We start from the raw sequence: 14,848 nt of genomic DNA, 5'->3' as shown, positions 1-14,848 counted from the left end.
CCACCCCCTAAACCAGAGCCGTGGATACTCTACCTAGGAAGGCTTCCTTAATTTCAGTCTTGTCTGTTCGCCGGATAATTTTCACCACACAGATCACAGCCAGGGGCGTGAGGAAAGAAATGGCCTGGAAGGGAGAACAGACAGTCCCTGTGAGGACAGTGCTGGGCCATCAGAGGCCGATGGGTCATCAGGGCCAGTGGCTGATCGACCATCAGGGCCAATGGCTGATCGACCATCAGGGCCAGTGACCGATTGGCTGGTGGATCATCAGGGCCAATGGCTGATCGACCATCAGGGCCAATGGCTGATCGACCATCAGGGCCAGTGACCGATTGGCTGATGGATCATCAGGGCTAATGGCTAATGGATCATCAGGGCCAATGGCTGGTGGGTCATCAGGGCCAGTGGCTGCATCGGGCTCCCTGGTGGATGATCTGACTGAACTCCTGACCCCACCCGAGGAGGAGGCTTTGCATCTACACTGCAGACTCCAGACGCTTGAACTGAGGGCTGATTGCAGGTTGTAATTGATGTGGAATTGCCGGAGCCGTTTTAAAGTGGCGGCTTTTCAAACAGAAAGGACGAGGCTGTAATTATGACGACTCGTCTTTGCCAGGAAGCCCCTCGAGTCCTCCCTGCAGCAGGTGGGGGAGCCCCCTCTCCCCCCAGCTCTCCAGCCACACGAGAGCCCGTGGGGCTGCTCAGTGTCCATCATTCATTCCCCTCTTGTTCTGCTGAACACTCGTCTCCGCGCAGCAGAGACCATCCGTGAGCAGGAACGTTTTCTCTTCCCTCCCTTTCCTGCCCGGACCCACAGCACAGACGTCAGGAGCACTTTAATGAGCAGGAGGTGGGATTCGGGTGCAAACAACTCCCTGCAGAACCCGCTGTGAGGAGGAGCTCTGCCCAGGTGCGGAGTCCCTTCTCACCACGGTCGGGCCCCTTTGGCCCCCTTGGAACTCCGTGATGAGGCTGAGGACACAGCTGGTGGGAGCGGCCAGGCTCTGAGGGCAGGTGGTCTGTCTCCCACACCTGGTCTACAATGAGGAAGAGGGGCTTCCTAACCGGACAAAGCATGGCCAGAAGGTACGTTTGTCAGGACAGAATTCATCCATACGAACAGGCTCTGTCACCTCCTCCAACCAGAGCTCAGAACATCTGGGGGGGGGGGGGGGGAGGGGAAGCTTGGGAACTGTCTGCGGAGACCATCCATGAGACCTGAAAACCCCTCTGCTCACTGTTCCTTTCTGACCACGAGTGGGAGCAAGAGCCCTCTTGTCAGCTGTGGCCTTGAATGACTTGGCTGTTTACACCCCGGAGGGCATTCAGGAGAAGGGGCCCAGGTCTGGGCAGCTGCTGGAAGAGACTCAGAGGGAAGCTGAGCAGCAGAGCCTGCCCCGGGACAGGAGGACACTCACTCCTGGGGCTTCTGGACGTCTGGGACGTCCCTCCCCCCCCCCCCCCCGCCCCCACCCGCCCACCCCAGCCCAGAGCTCTCAAGCCTGAGTCTCTGCCGGTCCCTCAAGCACGCGCCCAGGTCAGGCTGGACTCCGTCTCCACAGGTCTGATGCTGGGGACAGCCCACTCAGACCACTCGGCGTTTAAACAGCAGTGACTACCCTCCTGCAAAGGCCTGTCTGTGGTTCCCTGTCTTCGGACATAAGAATTAAAGGCAAAGAAATTGGACTTGGGGGTTTGGAGCCAGCTTGCTCCTGCAGGCTCAAGACCAACCACCCCACCCAGAATAAGTAAACAAGCAAACAGCGGTGACTGTGGGCACGCTCACTACGTCCAAAGTTAGAGTCAAGGTCAAGATGTCCTTGGCTCCTTGTTCCTCTCACGTTAGGCACCGCAGAGCAGGCCTCCACTCCCCAACAGACAGCAAACAGCTCTGCCATGACCCCAGTCACACCTTAAACGTGGGAACAGCACACACTGAAGAAAGCCTTGCAGGACAATCCGGATGATACACCCAGTTAGACAGAAACAAGACCCAGAAAAGAGCACCAGCTGGAAGACTCTCCCCAAGAGGCTCAGAATCTGAGCAGGAGTTTGCCAAACGATTGGGAGGCGGGGGCACACCCGGGAGACCCACCGCTCAGGCTCATGGTTCAATGGCCACGGGGCGTCTCAGCACTGCCCCCTGCCTCAGTTCTCCTGCTCTGCACCCAGAGATCTGTAGCATTTGTATCTAGACTTTGAAACAACCCATTGCTCACGTAAGCCCAGGACACAGCCACATGTCTCTCACATTACCCCACACGAACACTCATCTCTAAAGTATGTTTCACATGAAACCTGAAGACTGGGGGGGGGGGGGGGTACGTGATAAAGAGAAGCTCCCCATGAAAGACACACAGCAAACTACTCAGACACCCAGGTCCTTTATTTCTAGGATTCGTAGATTTGACTTAGAGCCAAAATGGAAGGAGTCTCATTTTAATGCTCAAGTGTTAGGTAGTGATCTCCTCATAACCACCCTAATTTTTAATTCCTCTGAGATTGATGAAAATCCAGTTTATTTTCCAGCAGAAAAGCAATGATTAAAAAGCGATGAAAATAAGACTTGAATGCTCACTAGTCATCGCTAATGAACAGGAGTTCCTCCATAAAATCAGGGGATTTCTTTCTAAATGCAACGTTTCTCGCGTGCTCTAGGACAGCTTTGGAACCAGGGACTCCGTCCCCAGAGGCACCAGGTCTGGCAAAGAGGAGTACCTTCCCCCTGAGGCTGCCACCCAGTTCTGTCATCGGTGCATGACGGGGGCTCATCTCCCTACGGCACGGCCTGGGCACCAGCCAGGAGCCCTGACCCAGCCCCAGCCCGAGGGCAGCCTCGCTGAGGGGGCTCGGGGCTGGCCGCTCAGATGGGGTTCCTGGCCCTGCCACTCACTCGCTGGAATGCAGTTCTGCACCTGCAACCGTGGAAATAAAGACCCTCTTTCCACGGGGTGTGGGTGGGACGCGCTGAGACCATCTTCCCGTGCGCTGGCCCACTTATTCCAGAAGCCGAGACCCAGGCACTACCCAGGGGTGGAGTCACACTGGCTGCCTCGTCGGTGGCGACAGCTGACCAACTGAAACCAGCGGCGAAGACCTCAGCTTCTCTTTGAAGCAGGTGGAGCTGCAGTTTCCAGCGATTTCACTGTGAATACTGGGGACAGCTCAGCGCAGCTCAGGCCGGCAGGCCCCTCCTCCCAGCGCCCGCCATCACTCCTCACGCGAGCCGGCAGCGCCCGCCAGGATTTGGTTTTGAACTGGAACCTGATGGACTGCTCACCGTCTCCAGGGGGTTAGAAAAGCTGAAGGAGAAACTCACTCGGGAGAAAGGCCGAGCCGGCGGAGACCTGTACTTACAAACATGAGGCGGGTGGGGATGTTGTCCGACTGCACCAGGGGGTTCTTGTACAGCCAGACCTCCTCCGGCTGGATGACCCTCTCGAACGGGTCCAGAAACTCAGTAAAACTGAAACAGCAAAGAAAGGTGCGTGAGGGCCGAGCGATCGGCTGCTGTCTTACTTCGGGGAAGGCCGTGTCCCCCCCCCCCCCTCCCAGGAGGACCAGCCCAGCCTCCACCCCCTCAGAGAGCACCAGCCCTCCCCCCACCCCCAGGGAGGACCAGCCCAGCCTCCACCCCCAGGGGAGGACCAGCCCACAGAGAAGAGGAAGGATGACGCTGCCCCTGCTAGTGGCTCTCAGCCCTGACAAACCGGGGAAAGACAGAAAGAATGACAGGGTTGGTGGCATCTTCCCTCGCCACCTGCCAGCGTGGACCGATTCTGGGCATGAGAACAGCTGTGAGCGTAACATGCAAAGACCCTAAGCCCCGGGGATTGGAAAGTGAATGGGTCTGGCTCTGCCTGATGCCGAGCAGATGCCCAAAAGAACTTCGGAGACTGAGTGGCCCCTCTCTAATTTCAGAGGGAACACACGTTCCCTGAGGTCCCCTCTGATAAAGGATCGTCATCGCACTTCTGGCTGCAGAAGAGAGTTATGGAAATGCATTCTACCTTGAGGGTCACCCCGCCCCCCCTCCCCGACACCTGGAAAGCCGAGTGCCGGCAGATGGCAAAGGGCACAGCACGCGGCCAGGAGTCGGACGATCTGATGCTCTCCCTCCCCTCTGCTCCGACGCCTGGCTCTTAGGAAAAGGTCCATGAATGAGCTGCACTCACGTGGAAACTCTCCGTCTAATTGTCTGAGACCCCGAAAGCAGGCGGGAACAGCTTTCGTCAGGGGCCCGAGCGAGTGCTTTACAGAACTGGAGACCACCCTACGCTTCACAGCTGAGCTCCAAGACGGCAAGTGATTGGACCGTGGTCCCACAGCCAGGAAGTGGTGGCAGGGACTCGAACCCAGAGCTGTCCAACTTGTGGTCCGTGCGGCCCGTGGGAGAACCACGCCTGCGTGGCACCGACGCACACGTGCTTGGCCGCAAGCTGTCCGCGGGATCTCCACCACCCGAGCGGCCGTACACCGAGGAGGGAAAGCTGTGATGGGTGAAGGTTAACAAACAAGCTCTTCTCGGCGGCGCCCACGCAGGAGGAGCCACGCTCCGTTCCAGCGCCAAGATCGTGGAGCCCAATGGCGAGAAGCCAGAATTCGAGTCCAGTATCTCCCAGACTCTGCTGGGACTGGAGATGAATGTGGACGTCAAGGCCCAGCTGCGGGACCGGACATCACAGCGGCCAAGGAAACTGAAGTTGGTGGCGGTCGGAAGGCTATTATCTTCGTTCCGGTTCCTCAAGTCTTCACAGAAAATCCACGTCCGCTGGTACTCGAGCTGCAGAAGAAGTTCATGGGCAGCACGTGGTCTTCCTCGGGCAGAGGAGGGTCTGCCTAAGCCGACCCAAAAAAGCCGGACAAAGAACAAGCAGAAGCGCCCAGAGCCGCACGCCGACCGCCATCCTGGAGGCCTCGTCTTCCGAGTGCGATCGTGGGCAGAGGACCCGCAAGAAGCTGGACGCAGCCGGCTCACAGGTGCATCAGGACAAAGCACAGCACAGCAGCGCCGGGCACAAGGATGAAACTTCCTCCCGTGTCTATAAGAAGCTCATGGGCAAGGACGTTCATTCTGAATTCCCAGAGTTCCAGTTGGAAAGAAGAATGACTAAATAAAATATCGTTCTCACAAAAAAAAAAAAAAAAAAAAGTGAGGAGCCAACCCATACACAGAGGGGGCGGGGGCAGGTCCACAGCACTGATCCCGCAGGAGCAGGAGCAGGAGCAGGAGCAGGAGCAGGAGCAGGAGCTGCAGAGCCCAGGGCACTCACAGCACCCAGACCCTCAGCTGGGCCCAGACCCGTGACCAGCTCCTGACGGCCAGGCCTGATGACAGGGTCTCAGGGTCCTCGTCTGCTTGGTGGGGCACGAGTGCACCACCCCACAGGGAGGCAGGAGGTGGGGGCTGTTGCACAAGTGCCGGGTGCTGGGAGGCCAGGAAGCAGTGCTGCTGTTGTGCTTATTATCCTAAGCTTTTTGTTTGTCAGCCTTCACCCAAGGCTAATTTTCTATTGAGTTTTAGAAAGACTGGGAGAGAGGGAGGCGAGTGAGAGCAAGAGCGAGAGAGAGAGATTGGTTGCCTCCCAAATGCGCCCTGATCCTCGAGCCTGTAACCCAGGTACGTGCCCTTGACCAGGAATCAAACCCATGACCCTGAGTTGCGGGCCGACACTATAACCACTGAGCCGCCGCCGGGGGCTATCATTCGTCTTCTACTCCTCCCGTTCCAGTTGGAAAACCCTCTCCACTATCAGCTGGAGGTTAATGGGAGACCCCGCCAAGCAAGCAGCCTGCACGTGGTTAGATGGCGCCTATGATTTTAAATCTCTCCGTTCAAGGGGCGGAGTCAACCCCCCCTACCCCCCCACATCACCTCTCCGCTGCTTCGGACTCTCAGGATGGTCCACACCTGGGCACTGTCTGGTGCTGCATCCACAGTCCCATCACCTGCTCCCCACAGGCTAGGTCTGCACACCTGTCACTACCTGGTGGCGAGGCAGGTAAAGATCCAAAGATGTGGGGTCCAGAGCCCTAGCCCATACTCTGAGGATGGAGAGCCCCAGCCAGGCACCGCGGGCATCTGCTGTGTGCCAGTCACAAAGTCACTGCTCAGGGCAAAGGTCTGACAGGCAGACAGTCCCTACTTGCAGGAGCCCCGAGTCCGAAGCGGAAGATGGACAGTCAGACAGTGGCCACGTTTGGGGAGCACCGTCCGGTGGGAGAGGCTGTCTGGGCGCTCAGCCGAGCATGACCCACTCCACGCTGCAGACTCGGAGGAGCTCCCCAGGAAAAGTCAGAGCCCAGCTGGGCCCGAAAGCCCGTGTGAGATCCGTCAGGGTGTGTGTGTGTGGGGGGGGGGGCCCTCTGGAAGTGGGGCTCCGGGGAGAGGAGGCACTGAGCAGCTCACATCCTGAGATCTGCAGCTCCTACTGCAGTTAATCACACACACGTTACATTTAAAATCACCACCTGGGAACCCCAGGCCTTGCTGGGCACAACCTGCTTCAGGCTGGGCCTCCCCGGCCCCCCAGCTGCAGGCCCTCCTGCTGGCCCAGCAGGGCTCACAGGTAATCCTGTTAGGCTCCCTTGTAGGTTCAGCCCATCATTCCTGCCAAGATTTTTATGAACCTTGATTCTATTATCCTACAGATTAGCCTTCCATCCTGGTTCTGTTATTCGCAAATTTGATAAGCCTGCTTTCTATGTCTTCATCCAAGTTGCTGATAAAAACCTTGCACGGGAGGTCAGAGTCCTGAGGCCTGAGGCCTGGCCCAGGCAGCACCCCGCCCCCCGCTGCACCCCAGAGCACAGCCAATGCCTGCTCTCTGGATGCTCTGCTGTTCACCTCCAACTACTTCAGCAGCCGGAGGACTTTCTCCCCTTGTCCCCAAGGGGCAGACTCGGTAACAACTGTAACACCTCACTCACCCAGAATCAGCAATGAACACAGCCCTCCCTCAGAACCAGCCAGCACCCAAAACAGCCTCTGGATGTGCAGAACTCGAGCCTAAGACAGGAGCCTATCAGACCCTCCGGCTGAGCCTATAACTCTTATTTTACCCACAATCATGTTTACACGGTGACCACCTTCTTTGTGTTAATATTGCTTATCTTGAAGTTACTTTATCTAATGCTAACACATAGCTACATTACCTTTCTTGAGTTAATGTCTGCACAGAATATATTTTCCCACCTTTTTACTTTCAACTTACCTGCACAATAATAGAAATTGCAAAGAAATATAAAAGTGAGCCCTAACCGTCCAGGGCCGTTCTCTCTCAGAACAAGGGCTGTAGAGAGAGGAGCCAATCCTCTGAACCTCAGGTGAACGCCCAGCACTTCACTCCTGAGTACAGACCAACAGAGACTACAAACCATTCGCCAGCAAGAGGAGCATCAGCTTAACAGCCCAAACCAACAGACAACCCAGGTCCCCGAAGGAGTAAAGGAGCGGAGGTCCAGGGTGAGACGAGATGCTCACAGCAATGGAGTCGACAAGCCACCACCACACACCACGTGGAGGAAGCTCTGAAACCTGCGCAGCCCTGGCTGGTGGCTCCATTGGGTAAGCGTTGCCCATACACCAAAAGGTTGCAGGTTCGATTCCCAGTCAGGGCATATGCCCAGGTTTCGAGTTCAATCCCCAGTAGGGGATCTCTCCCCCTCTCTCACTTCCTCTTTCTCTAAAATCAATAAAAACAACTCTTTGGGTGAGGATTTAAGAAAAAACATGCCGGGCAAATGCCACACCAAACAGTCCACGCTGTAAGACTCCATTTACATGGAGTTCAAAAATGGTGCCAGAAGTCAGGTGGTGGGACCCTCAATGGTGGGTGGGGATTGGGGGGGGGGGGGTCCCTGGCAGCTGTATAACTATGAATCACACACTTTGTCTTGGCCAGTGGTCGGCAAACTCATTAGTCAGCAGAGCCAAATATCAACAGTACAATGATTGAAATTGCTTTTGAGAGCCAAATTTTTTAAACTTAAACTATATAGGTAGGTACATTGTTATTAACTTAATTAGGGTACTCCTAAGGCTTAGGAAGAGCCACACTCAAGGGGCCAAAGAGCCGCATGTGGCTCACGAGCCGCAGTTTGCTGACCACAGGAGACTTTTGGCTATTTTTAGGTTGAACTAAATCAAATTCCTATTTTTTTTAAGGTCAAAACAGTGAAATGCCAGCAAGTTCATGTGGTTTAAACTAATCTACACTAATAAAAGACAAACATGCAAATTGACCGTACCTTCACTATGCCTTAGGCCATGCCCACCAGCCAATCAGAGCGACTATATGCAAATTAACCCAACCAAGATGGCGGCCCGCAGCCACATAGCTGGAGCAAGCAGGAGGCTTGGTTGCCCCAATGATGGAGGAAGCCAAGCTCCTGCCTGAAGCGGCGGCTCTGAGCTCCACTCAAAGCAACAAAGTTTCAATTATAGAAGATAAATAAACCCCAGATACCTGCTTTCAGCCGGCCGTGGCCACAGAGCTGGAGTGAGCAGGAGGCTGGGTTGCCCCTGGCGATGGAGGAAGCCAAGCTTCCCTCCCGCCCGCCCTGGCCGGCTCTGAGCTCCTCTCAAGGCTACAAAGTTTCAATTATAGAAGGTAAATAAATCCCAGAATAAAAAAGAAAAGGAAATAAAGGAGAGGCTGGGAGCTTCTGTCGCCGGCAGGCTTGGCCAGCCCGAAAACAGCCCTCAGCCCCTCACCCAGACTGGCCAAGCACCCCAGTGGGGGACCCCCCCCACCCTAAACGGGGTGTGGCCAGCCTGAAAACAGCCATCAGACCCTCACCCAGGCTGGCCAAACCTTCATGGGGTGAGGATCCCCACTGGGGGGGAAAAGGGGGCTTGACCAGCCTGCAAACAGCCATCAGCCCCTCACCCAGGCACCCCAGTGGGGACCCCCATCCTGAAGGGGGTGTGACCAGCTGCAAACAGCCATCAGCCCCTCACCCAGGCTGGCCAGGCACCCCAGCAGGGACCCCCACCCTGATCCGGGACACCCTTCAGGGCAAATCAGCCGGCTCCCACCCATGCACCAGGCCTCTATCCTATATAATAAAAGGGTAATATGCAAACTGACCCTAACAGCAGAACGACTGGGAATGACTGGTCACAATGACACACAATGACCACCAGGGGGTAGACGCTCAATGCAGGAGCTGCCCCTTGGTGGTCACTGCACTCCCACAGGGGGAGCTCTGCTCAGCCACAAGCCAGGCTGACAGCTGCCAGTACAGTGGTGGTGGTGGGAGCCTCTCTCGCCTCCTCAGCAGCGCTAAGGATGTCCAACTGCAGCTTTGGCCTGCTCCCCGCTGGCAAGTGGACATCCCCCGAGGGCTCCCGGGCTGCCAGAGGGATGTCTGATTGCCAGCTTATGCCCAATCCCCCAGGGAGCGGGCCTAAACCAGCAGGTGGTCATCCCCCAAGGGGTCCCAGACTGCGAGAGGGCACAGGCCGGGCTGAGGGATCCCCTCCCCCCCGAGTGCACAAATTTTTGTACACCAGGCCTCTAGTGTTTCAATAAAAACACATTTTTCAAACCCTCTGGTAAAGGACAAAGCAGCATGTACTGGCGGCTGTACTTGTCTGAAACTCCCCAAATGCTCCAGCAGCTTCCGCTGTTTCCTGCCCCTTCTCTTGGTGGAGACAGAATGACAACCAGGGCTCCTCTGGGGGCCGTTTCTCTCTCACATGTTGAAAGAGGGTAATGACGCTGTTCCTGGCTCCCACAGTCCCAGCTCCTCTCCGGGGCTCCTGTTCTGGGCGTCTCCAGCCTCTTCCCCCCACACCCTGTGCCTTTAGTTGAACGATGGGGACATATGGCCAGTCATGGTCCTGCCTGAACCCACCTCCTCCCTGCGAACCAGCAAGTGCGATTCCTTCACAGGACATCAAGATGTATTTCTCAGAGAAGCAATGTCACTAAGATGACTTTGACGTGCAAACAGCCACCATCATAGGAAGTTCGAGTCACGGAGCTCTCATGAGCCTTGTGTGGGGCATAAATGCATTGTCTCCAGAACTATTAAGATGACGCTGCCCACAGTATGAAGGGATGTCTCCTTTCGTAGTGCTACGCGCTGATCGCTGGGGAGAAAGCTCATCAGGCCTCAGGAATCTGGGTACAGTGGCTCCTTCACAGTGGCCAATAGCACTTCAAACAGAAGGATGCCCATTTCTTTTAATGTATTTTTATTGATTTCAGAGAGGAAGGAGAGGGAGAGAGACAGAAACATCAATGATCGGATGGACCGTCACCGACAACAGTGAACAGGGCCCGTGTCCATGGGGTCTGATCACACACTTTTCTGTCTCAAGTCTCCTGGGGATCCCCAGTCAGTGCCTCTGAGGGACCACCCAGGCTTCCGTGAAGAACATGAAGACGTCGCACTCTGGCTCATTTCCTGCCACCACCACCCGCCTCCCCCGACACGCGCGTGCGCACACACACACACACACACACACACTCACACTCTGTGCTGAGGCCACACCTTGTGACCTAATCCCCACCCACCATGTGTGCCCAGGCCTCCAGGTCTTTGATCCAGGACATTCTGTCCGAAGAGCTGTCTTGGGCCAGGCCCTCTATGCCTGTCCCCGATGCTCCAGCTGAGAGAGAAGGGGCTGCCGATAATTCTCTAACAGGGCCATGTATGTTCTTACCAGCAATGGACTCACACACCTCGCCCTCTGGGCTCCAAAGACCTAAGGAAGACCCTCAGGGTCTGCAGCGTGTCCTACTCCCATCTCTTCGAGGATGTGGGCCACAGCTGCCGCCTCCCCACTGCTCAGGTGTCGTCCTGAGTCAGACTTTACAACTGAGTGATGCTCTTCCCTCCCACGTGGCTCCAGGCCGCACATGTGCTTTCCTGGAGATCAGGCCGCGTCAGGGCCTCCTTCTAGGATGCGGTCACTTCCGCTCAGTCTGCAGCTGGTGCTGGACGCTCTAGCTCAGTGGCTGACGGTGCGGGGCCGACTGCCTGTCCAAATCCAGGCGATGGCTCAGCTAGTGGAGTGTGTTCAGGCAGTTGCTTCACCTTTCCAGACCTTGGTCTCTTTGTTCGTAAGGTGGACAGAATCTAGAGTGTCCACTTCGAGTGAGACGGAGTAGCTTTGGCACAGAGCAGGCCCTTGACTGACCCACGCTGGCTGCTGCTTCTGCTAAAGCAGCTCAGTGAGGTGATCGAGAGCCCGGACGAGGCAGTGGAAGCTCGGAGACCGAGATCTCAGCTCTGTGAGGCGGCAGCGCCTTCACCCGCCTGTGCTTGTGTCTCCTTCTGCGAACAGCAATGGCAGCATTCCCGTCTACGGGCTCCTCACAGAATGTGACCCTCTTCCTCAGCTCCTGGCACACGGTGAGCCCCGCAAGCAGTCACTACTGGAGTAAAACTGGAAGGAGGGGGCACTGGTCTCAGGGCTGCTGACCGGCCGCCATGTTTCCTCACTGTCTTGCTCACGCAGCCGTGGGCTTCAGCATCTGCAGAGACGCTCCCAGAATCTCCCCTGGATGACGGGGCGCTCCGGACACAGGAATCCCGTGTGCCCTGCTCCTGCTCTGCCCACACCCATAGGTGAGGGCCAAGGGGCCTCTGGGCCAGAGCTTCACGGTGCCCAGCGCAGCCTCCACCTCGACTTTTCCTAAACTCTGCGTCCCCCTACCAGTGCCTTTCCTGTTCGGTCGCCCTTCCTGTGGCAGCTCCAGTTTGCATTACTCATCCCTCATTTTCCTCCAGTGACTTCAAGTTCTCAGGCTGGACTGTCCCTAAGGCACTGAGCGCCTCTCGGGGCATCTCTCAGGGCAGTTCTGGGGGCTGGGAGCACCTTAGAATCCCGAGTCACCAGCACCTGCTGCACACGGAGCACCGGTTCCCCAGGTGAGCTGGGGACCCTGTCATCCCCCCATCGCAGTCCCAGATGCACTTCACTCCTGCAAATGCAGACTCTACAGGAGCACCTGGCAACGGGGGATGGGCTTTCTGGCCTCGTACAGAACAAATGTGGTCAGAGAACAGGTGTGTCCACAGGTGGTGTTTCCCCAGAGGCACCAGTTTGCAACACAAGGTATCCCTCCAACCGGATTTTTCTCTTATCCTGGGCAATCAACAGGGTAGAAACACCAGCGGAACCAGGTGAATTCTATCAGCTAGGTTGACCCGGCAGCAGAGATACTGGGTTCTGCCTGCCCCAAGGGACTTTCCACACCTGCCCAGGTGAGGCCCTTCGGCTGAGACCACCTTCCTCATGAGCAGAAGTGAGTACAGCCCACCCAACCTTGCCATCCGACCAGCGCTGGCAAAGGAAGAATACAACTCCCCCGCCAGCCTCTGTCACCTCGCAGGGCCTATCTGAGAAGACAGAGGGTCATCTGTGTCTGTGAGCCCAGAGCCTGTCCTTCCGGAAGCTGCCATCTGCCTGCCCATTACAGCTCTGCACAGTCAGGATTCCCACAGGGAGTCTCCCGCCAGCACTAGAGCTGGTCTTTGCAGGTGATGGAGCCACAAGTTGGCACAGCGATTGATAGGAAAACCAGGGAATCGGCCAAAAGTGCCATCCATGCCCAGGTGTTTCCCTTTGGATGAGGTCGTTAATACCAAGGGGGCGTTTGGAGAGAAGAGTATAAACTGGCTGGCTTTACGTATCATCCTAAGGGGTGCAAGAAGCACGTTAACAGTAATCATTGAATTTTCAAATCCACTGCACAGACCTTTACGTATTTGTAAACATCTCTAACTGCTTGAGGAAACATGAAGGAAAACCTGAGAACAATATAAATAGGATTGGACCCTTTCTTATTTTTTTAATCCTCACCTAAGGATATTGTCCCATTGGTTTTAGAGAGTGGAAGGGAGCGGGAGAGAGAAAAACATCGACATGTGAGACACATCAATTGGTTGCCTCCTGCACGCTCCCCAACCTGGGGCCGGGGATGAGGTTGAGTCTGAATCGAACTCAGGACCCTTCAGTCCCAGGGCCAACGCTCTATCCACTGAGCCGAAACGGCCCGGGCATGCTGGACCCTGTCCCACCGTGAGGTTCCCAGCAGCAGGCAAACCAGGCCACTCGGAGTCTCCTCACTTCCCTTCAGCATCGCTGTCACCCAGCAGAGGTTCAGTTCCACCTGCACCCAATGCTCTCATTTCTGACACATCATTTCACGGAGTTTAGTCTCTCTGCCACTGGAAACTGTCCAATCACTAGTCTGAATGTTTATTTCAAAGCTAGAAAAGTAGAGTAAGAAGAGGGAAATGTGTTCTCCCTTTTCCCAAGATCCACTGAAGTTCTGGCCCCTGTTCCCCTGAATCATGGGTGTTTCCTGCGGCGGGAGGGGCCTGCCTGCACCTGGGGGCTAGGCCTCCTGATGGGGGAGTAACACTGGCTTTCACCCCAGGACGGAAAGCAGGCGAGACAGGGCACTCCTGTCCCTGTGCCCGGCTGCCAGCAGCTCCCAGCCTCCCACCTGCCCTCAGCGACTGGGTTCCGGCAGAGACCCCGAGAGGAGGGGCCTCCAGACTGGAATGGCTCAGCGCGCTTTTCAGTAACACGAACGAGCAAAACAGCCCCGCAGATCCAGAAAGTTCACGCAACTTTAACGTGTGACCTGTGTCAGAAACAGCGAGGGCAGAGGGAGAGGGAACCGGATGCTAATGGAGGGACAAGGCCGGTGTGAGCCCTGGTGATAGGAGAAGGCAGGCCTGGGTGGGTGTGAGATGAGGAGGCGCGAGGGCTCCCTGCTGCGGGGCCGGAGACCGGTGGGTGGCGGGCCCAGGGGCACCCACATCTCTGCCAGGATGGCCTCCTCTAACGTCTCTATTCCAGGGACCCGCCGCAGCCTAAAGGGTCCTGGGGCCTGGCCTCCGCGCAGAGGGCGGCGGGCGCATGGAGCCCACACCCGGGGCTGCGGGGTGGCCCCCACTTCCCGAGCTTCCGCAGCAACAATTTTCCAGCCGAAAGTACCACAAACGCCTCCTGGGAAACGCTCACCAGGACCCCGAGCCTGGCCTGGGGCGGCGGGAGCAACGGGAGAGGAGCCCGGAGCCAGGGCTGCAAACGGGCTCCGAGCTCAGAGTAGAAACTTCCCGAGGGCGCGTCCGTCTCCAGGGGATCCCCGAACCCCGGGCAGGTGTGCCGGCGAGGAGGACCCGAGGGCGCTGGACCCGCTCCCCCACCCGCTGGTGGCGGCGGCGGGAGCAGGTCTCAGACCCGCGCGGAGGGTCGCAGGAGGGTCCCCCGGTCCCAAAGGGCGCCTCCCGGGCTCGGAGCTGGGCCGGGACCTGGAATCCAGGCCCCGCCGGAACGCGGTGGCGCAAACAAAGTTGGGGCGCACCATCGCTCGGTCCATGGGTCCCCGCGCCTGTGCGCTCCTACTTACACGAAGACGCCGAAGAGCAGGGCTCGGACCCCGATCTCGACGGCCAGCTCACGCATGGTGCAGCCGGAGCGGACCCCGCAGGCGGCGACTGTGTCGCGGCGGCTCCCGAGATCCAGGGCGGCCGGGGAGGCGCTCCAGGCCGCGGGCGGGGGCGGGCGCCGGGGCGGGCTCAACCCGAACCTCCCGCCTCCGGCCAGGGCTCAGGGACGCGTGGCAGCTCGTCCTACGCTCCCGTCCCGGGTCCCCGCGCCTGGGGACTCCGGGTTCCGAGCGCCGCCGCCTCCTCCTCCTCCTCCTCCTCCGCTGCCCCCTCCACGCGGGAGGGGAAACCCCGCCGCCCCCGGCCTGCGCGCCGCTCCCCGCGGGTGGGCGGCCCCTGCGCAGCTCGCTGTTCTCCGCGCGCGGTCCCTGCGCCTCCCCGCTCTCCTCTCCGGGTGGGCGCCCCGCTCCCCCCCGCCGCACCCGCT

At 57.7% G+C, this 14,848-nt stretch overlaps 1 protein-coding gene and 1 non-coding gene across 4 annotated transcripts in view; one reads left to right on the top strand and one right to left on the bottom strand.

The window, feature by feature from the left end:
* The window catches only part of PLPP4 (phospholipid phosphatase 4), a 33,846-nt gene extending 19,361 nt beyond the window's left edge, over nucleotides 1-14,485 (bottom strand). For all 3 annotated transcript variants that reach the window (XM_070433255.1, XM_070433258.1, XM_070433257.1), the window contains exons 1-3: nucleotides 14,382-14,485; nucleotides 3,358-3,466; nucleotides 34-124 (exon numbers count right to left, since the gene is read on the bottom strand). In XM_070433255.1, coding sequence (XP_070289356.1) covers nucleotides 34-124; nucleotides 3,358-3,466; nucleotides 14,382-14,437 — 256 coding nt within the window. In that variant the 5' untranslated portion in view covers nucleotides 14,438-14,485. The remainder of the gene's footprint in view (nucleotides 1-33; nucleotides 125-3,357; nucleotides 3,467-14,381) is intronic.
* LOC139022224 (small nucleolar RNA SNORA38) lies at nucleotides 1,619-1,743 on the top strand. The gene has a single exon (XR_011473613.1). It is a non-coding gene; the product is annotated as a small nucleolar RNA SNORA38 (small nucleolar RNA).
* Nucleotides 14,486-14,848: the final 363 nt, after the last annotated feature.

This window comes from Myotis yumanensis, unplaced genomic scaffold (assembly GCF_028538775.1).
Source record: "Myotis yumanensis isolate MYYU_CA2020_CCGP unplaced genomic scaffold, mMyoYum1.0.hap1 SCAF_13, whole genome shotgun sequence".
Classification (NCBI taxonomy): Eukaryota; Metazoa; Chordata; class Mammalia; order Chiroptera; family Vespertilionidae; genus Myotis; species Myotis yumanensis.
Note: the sequence above shows the minus strand (reverse complement) of the source record. Positions and strands in the feature narration are given on the sequence as shown.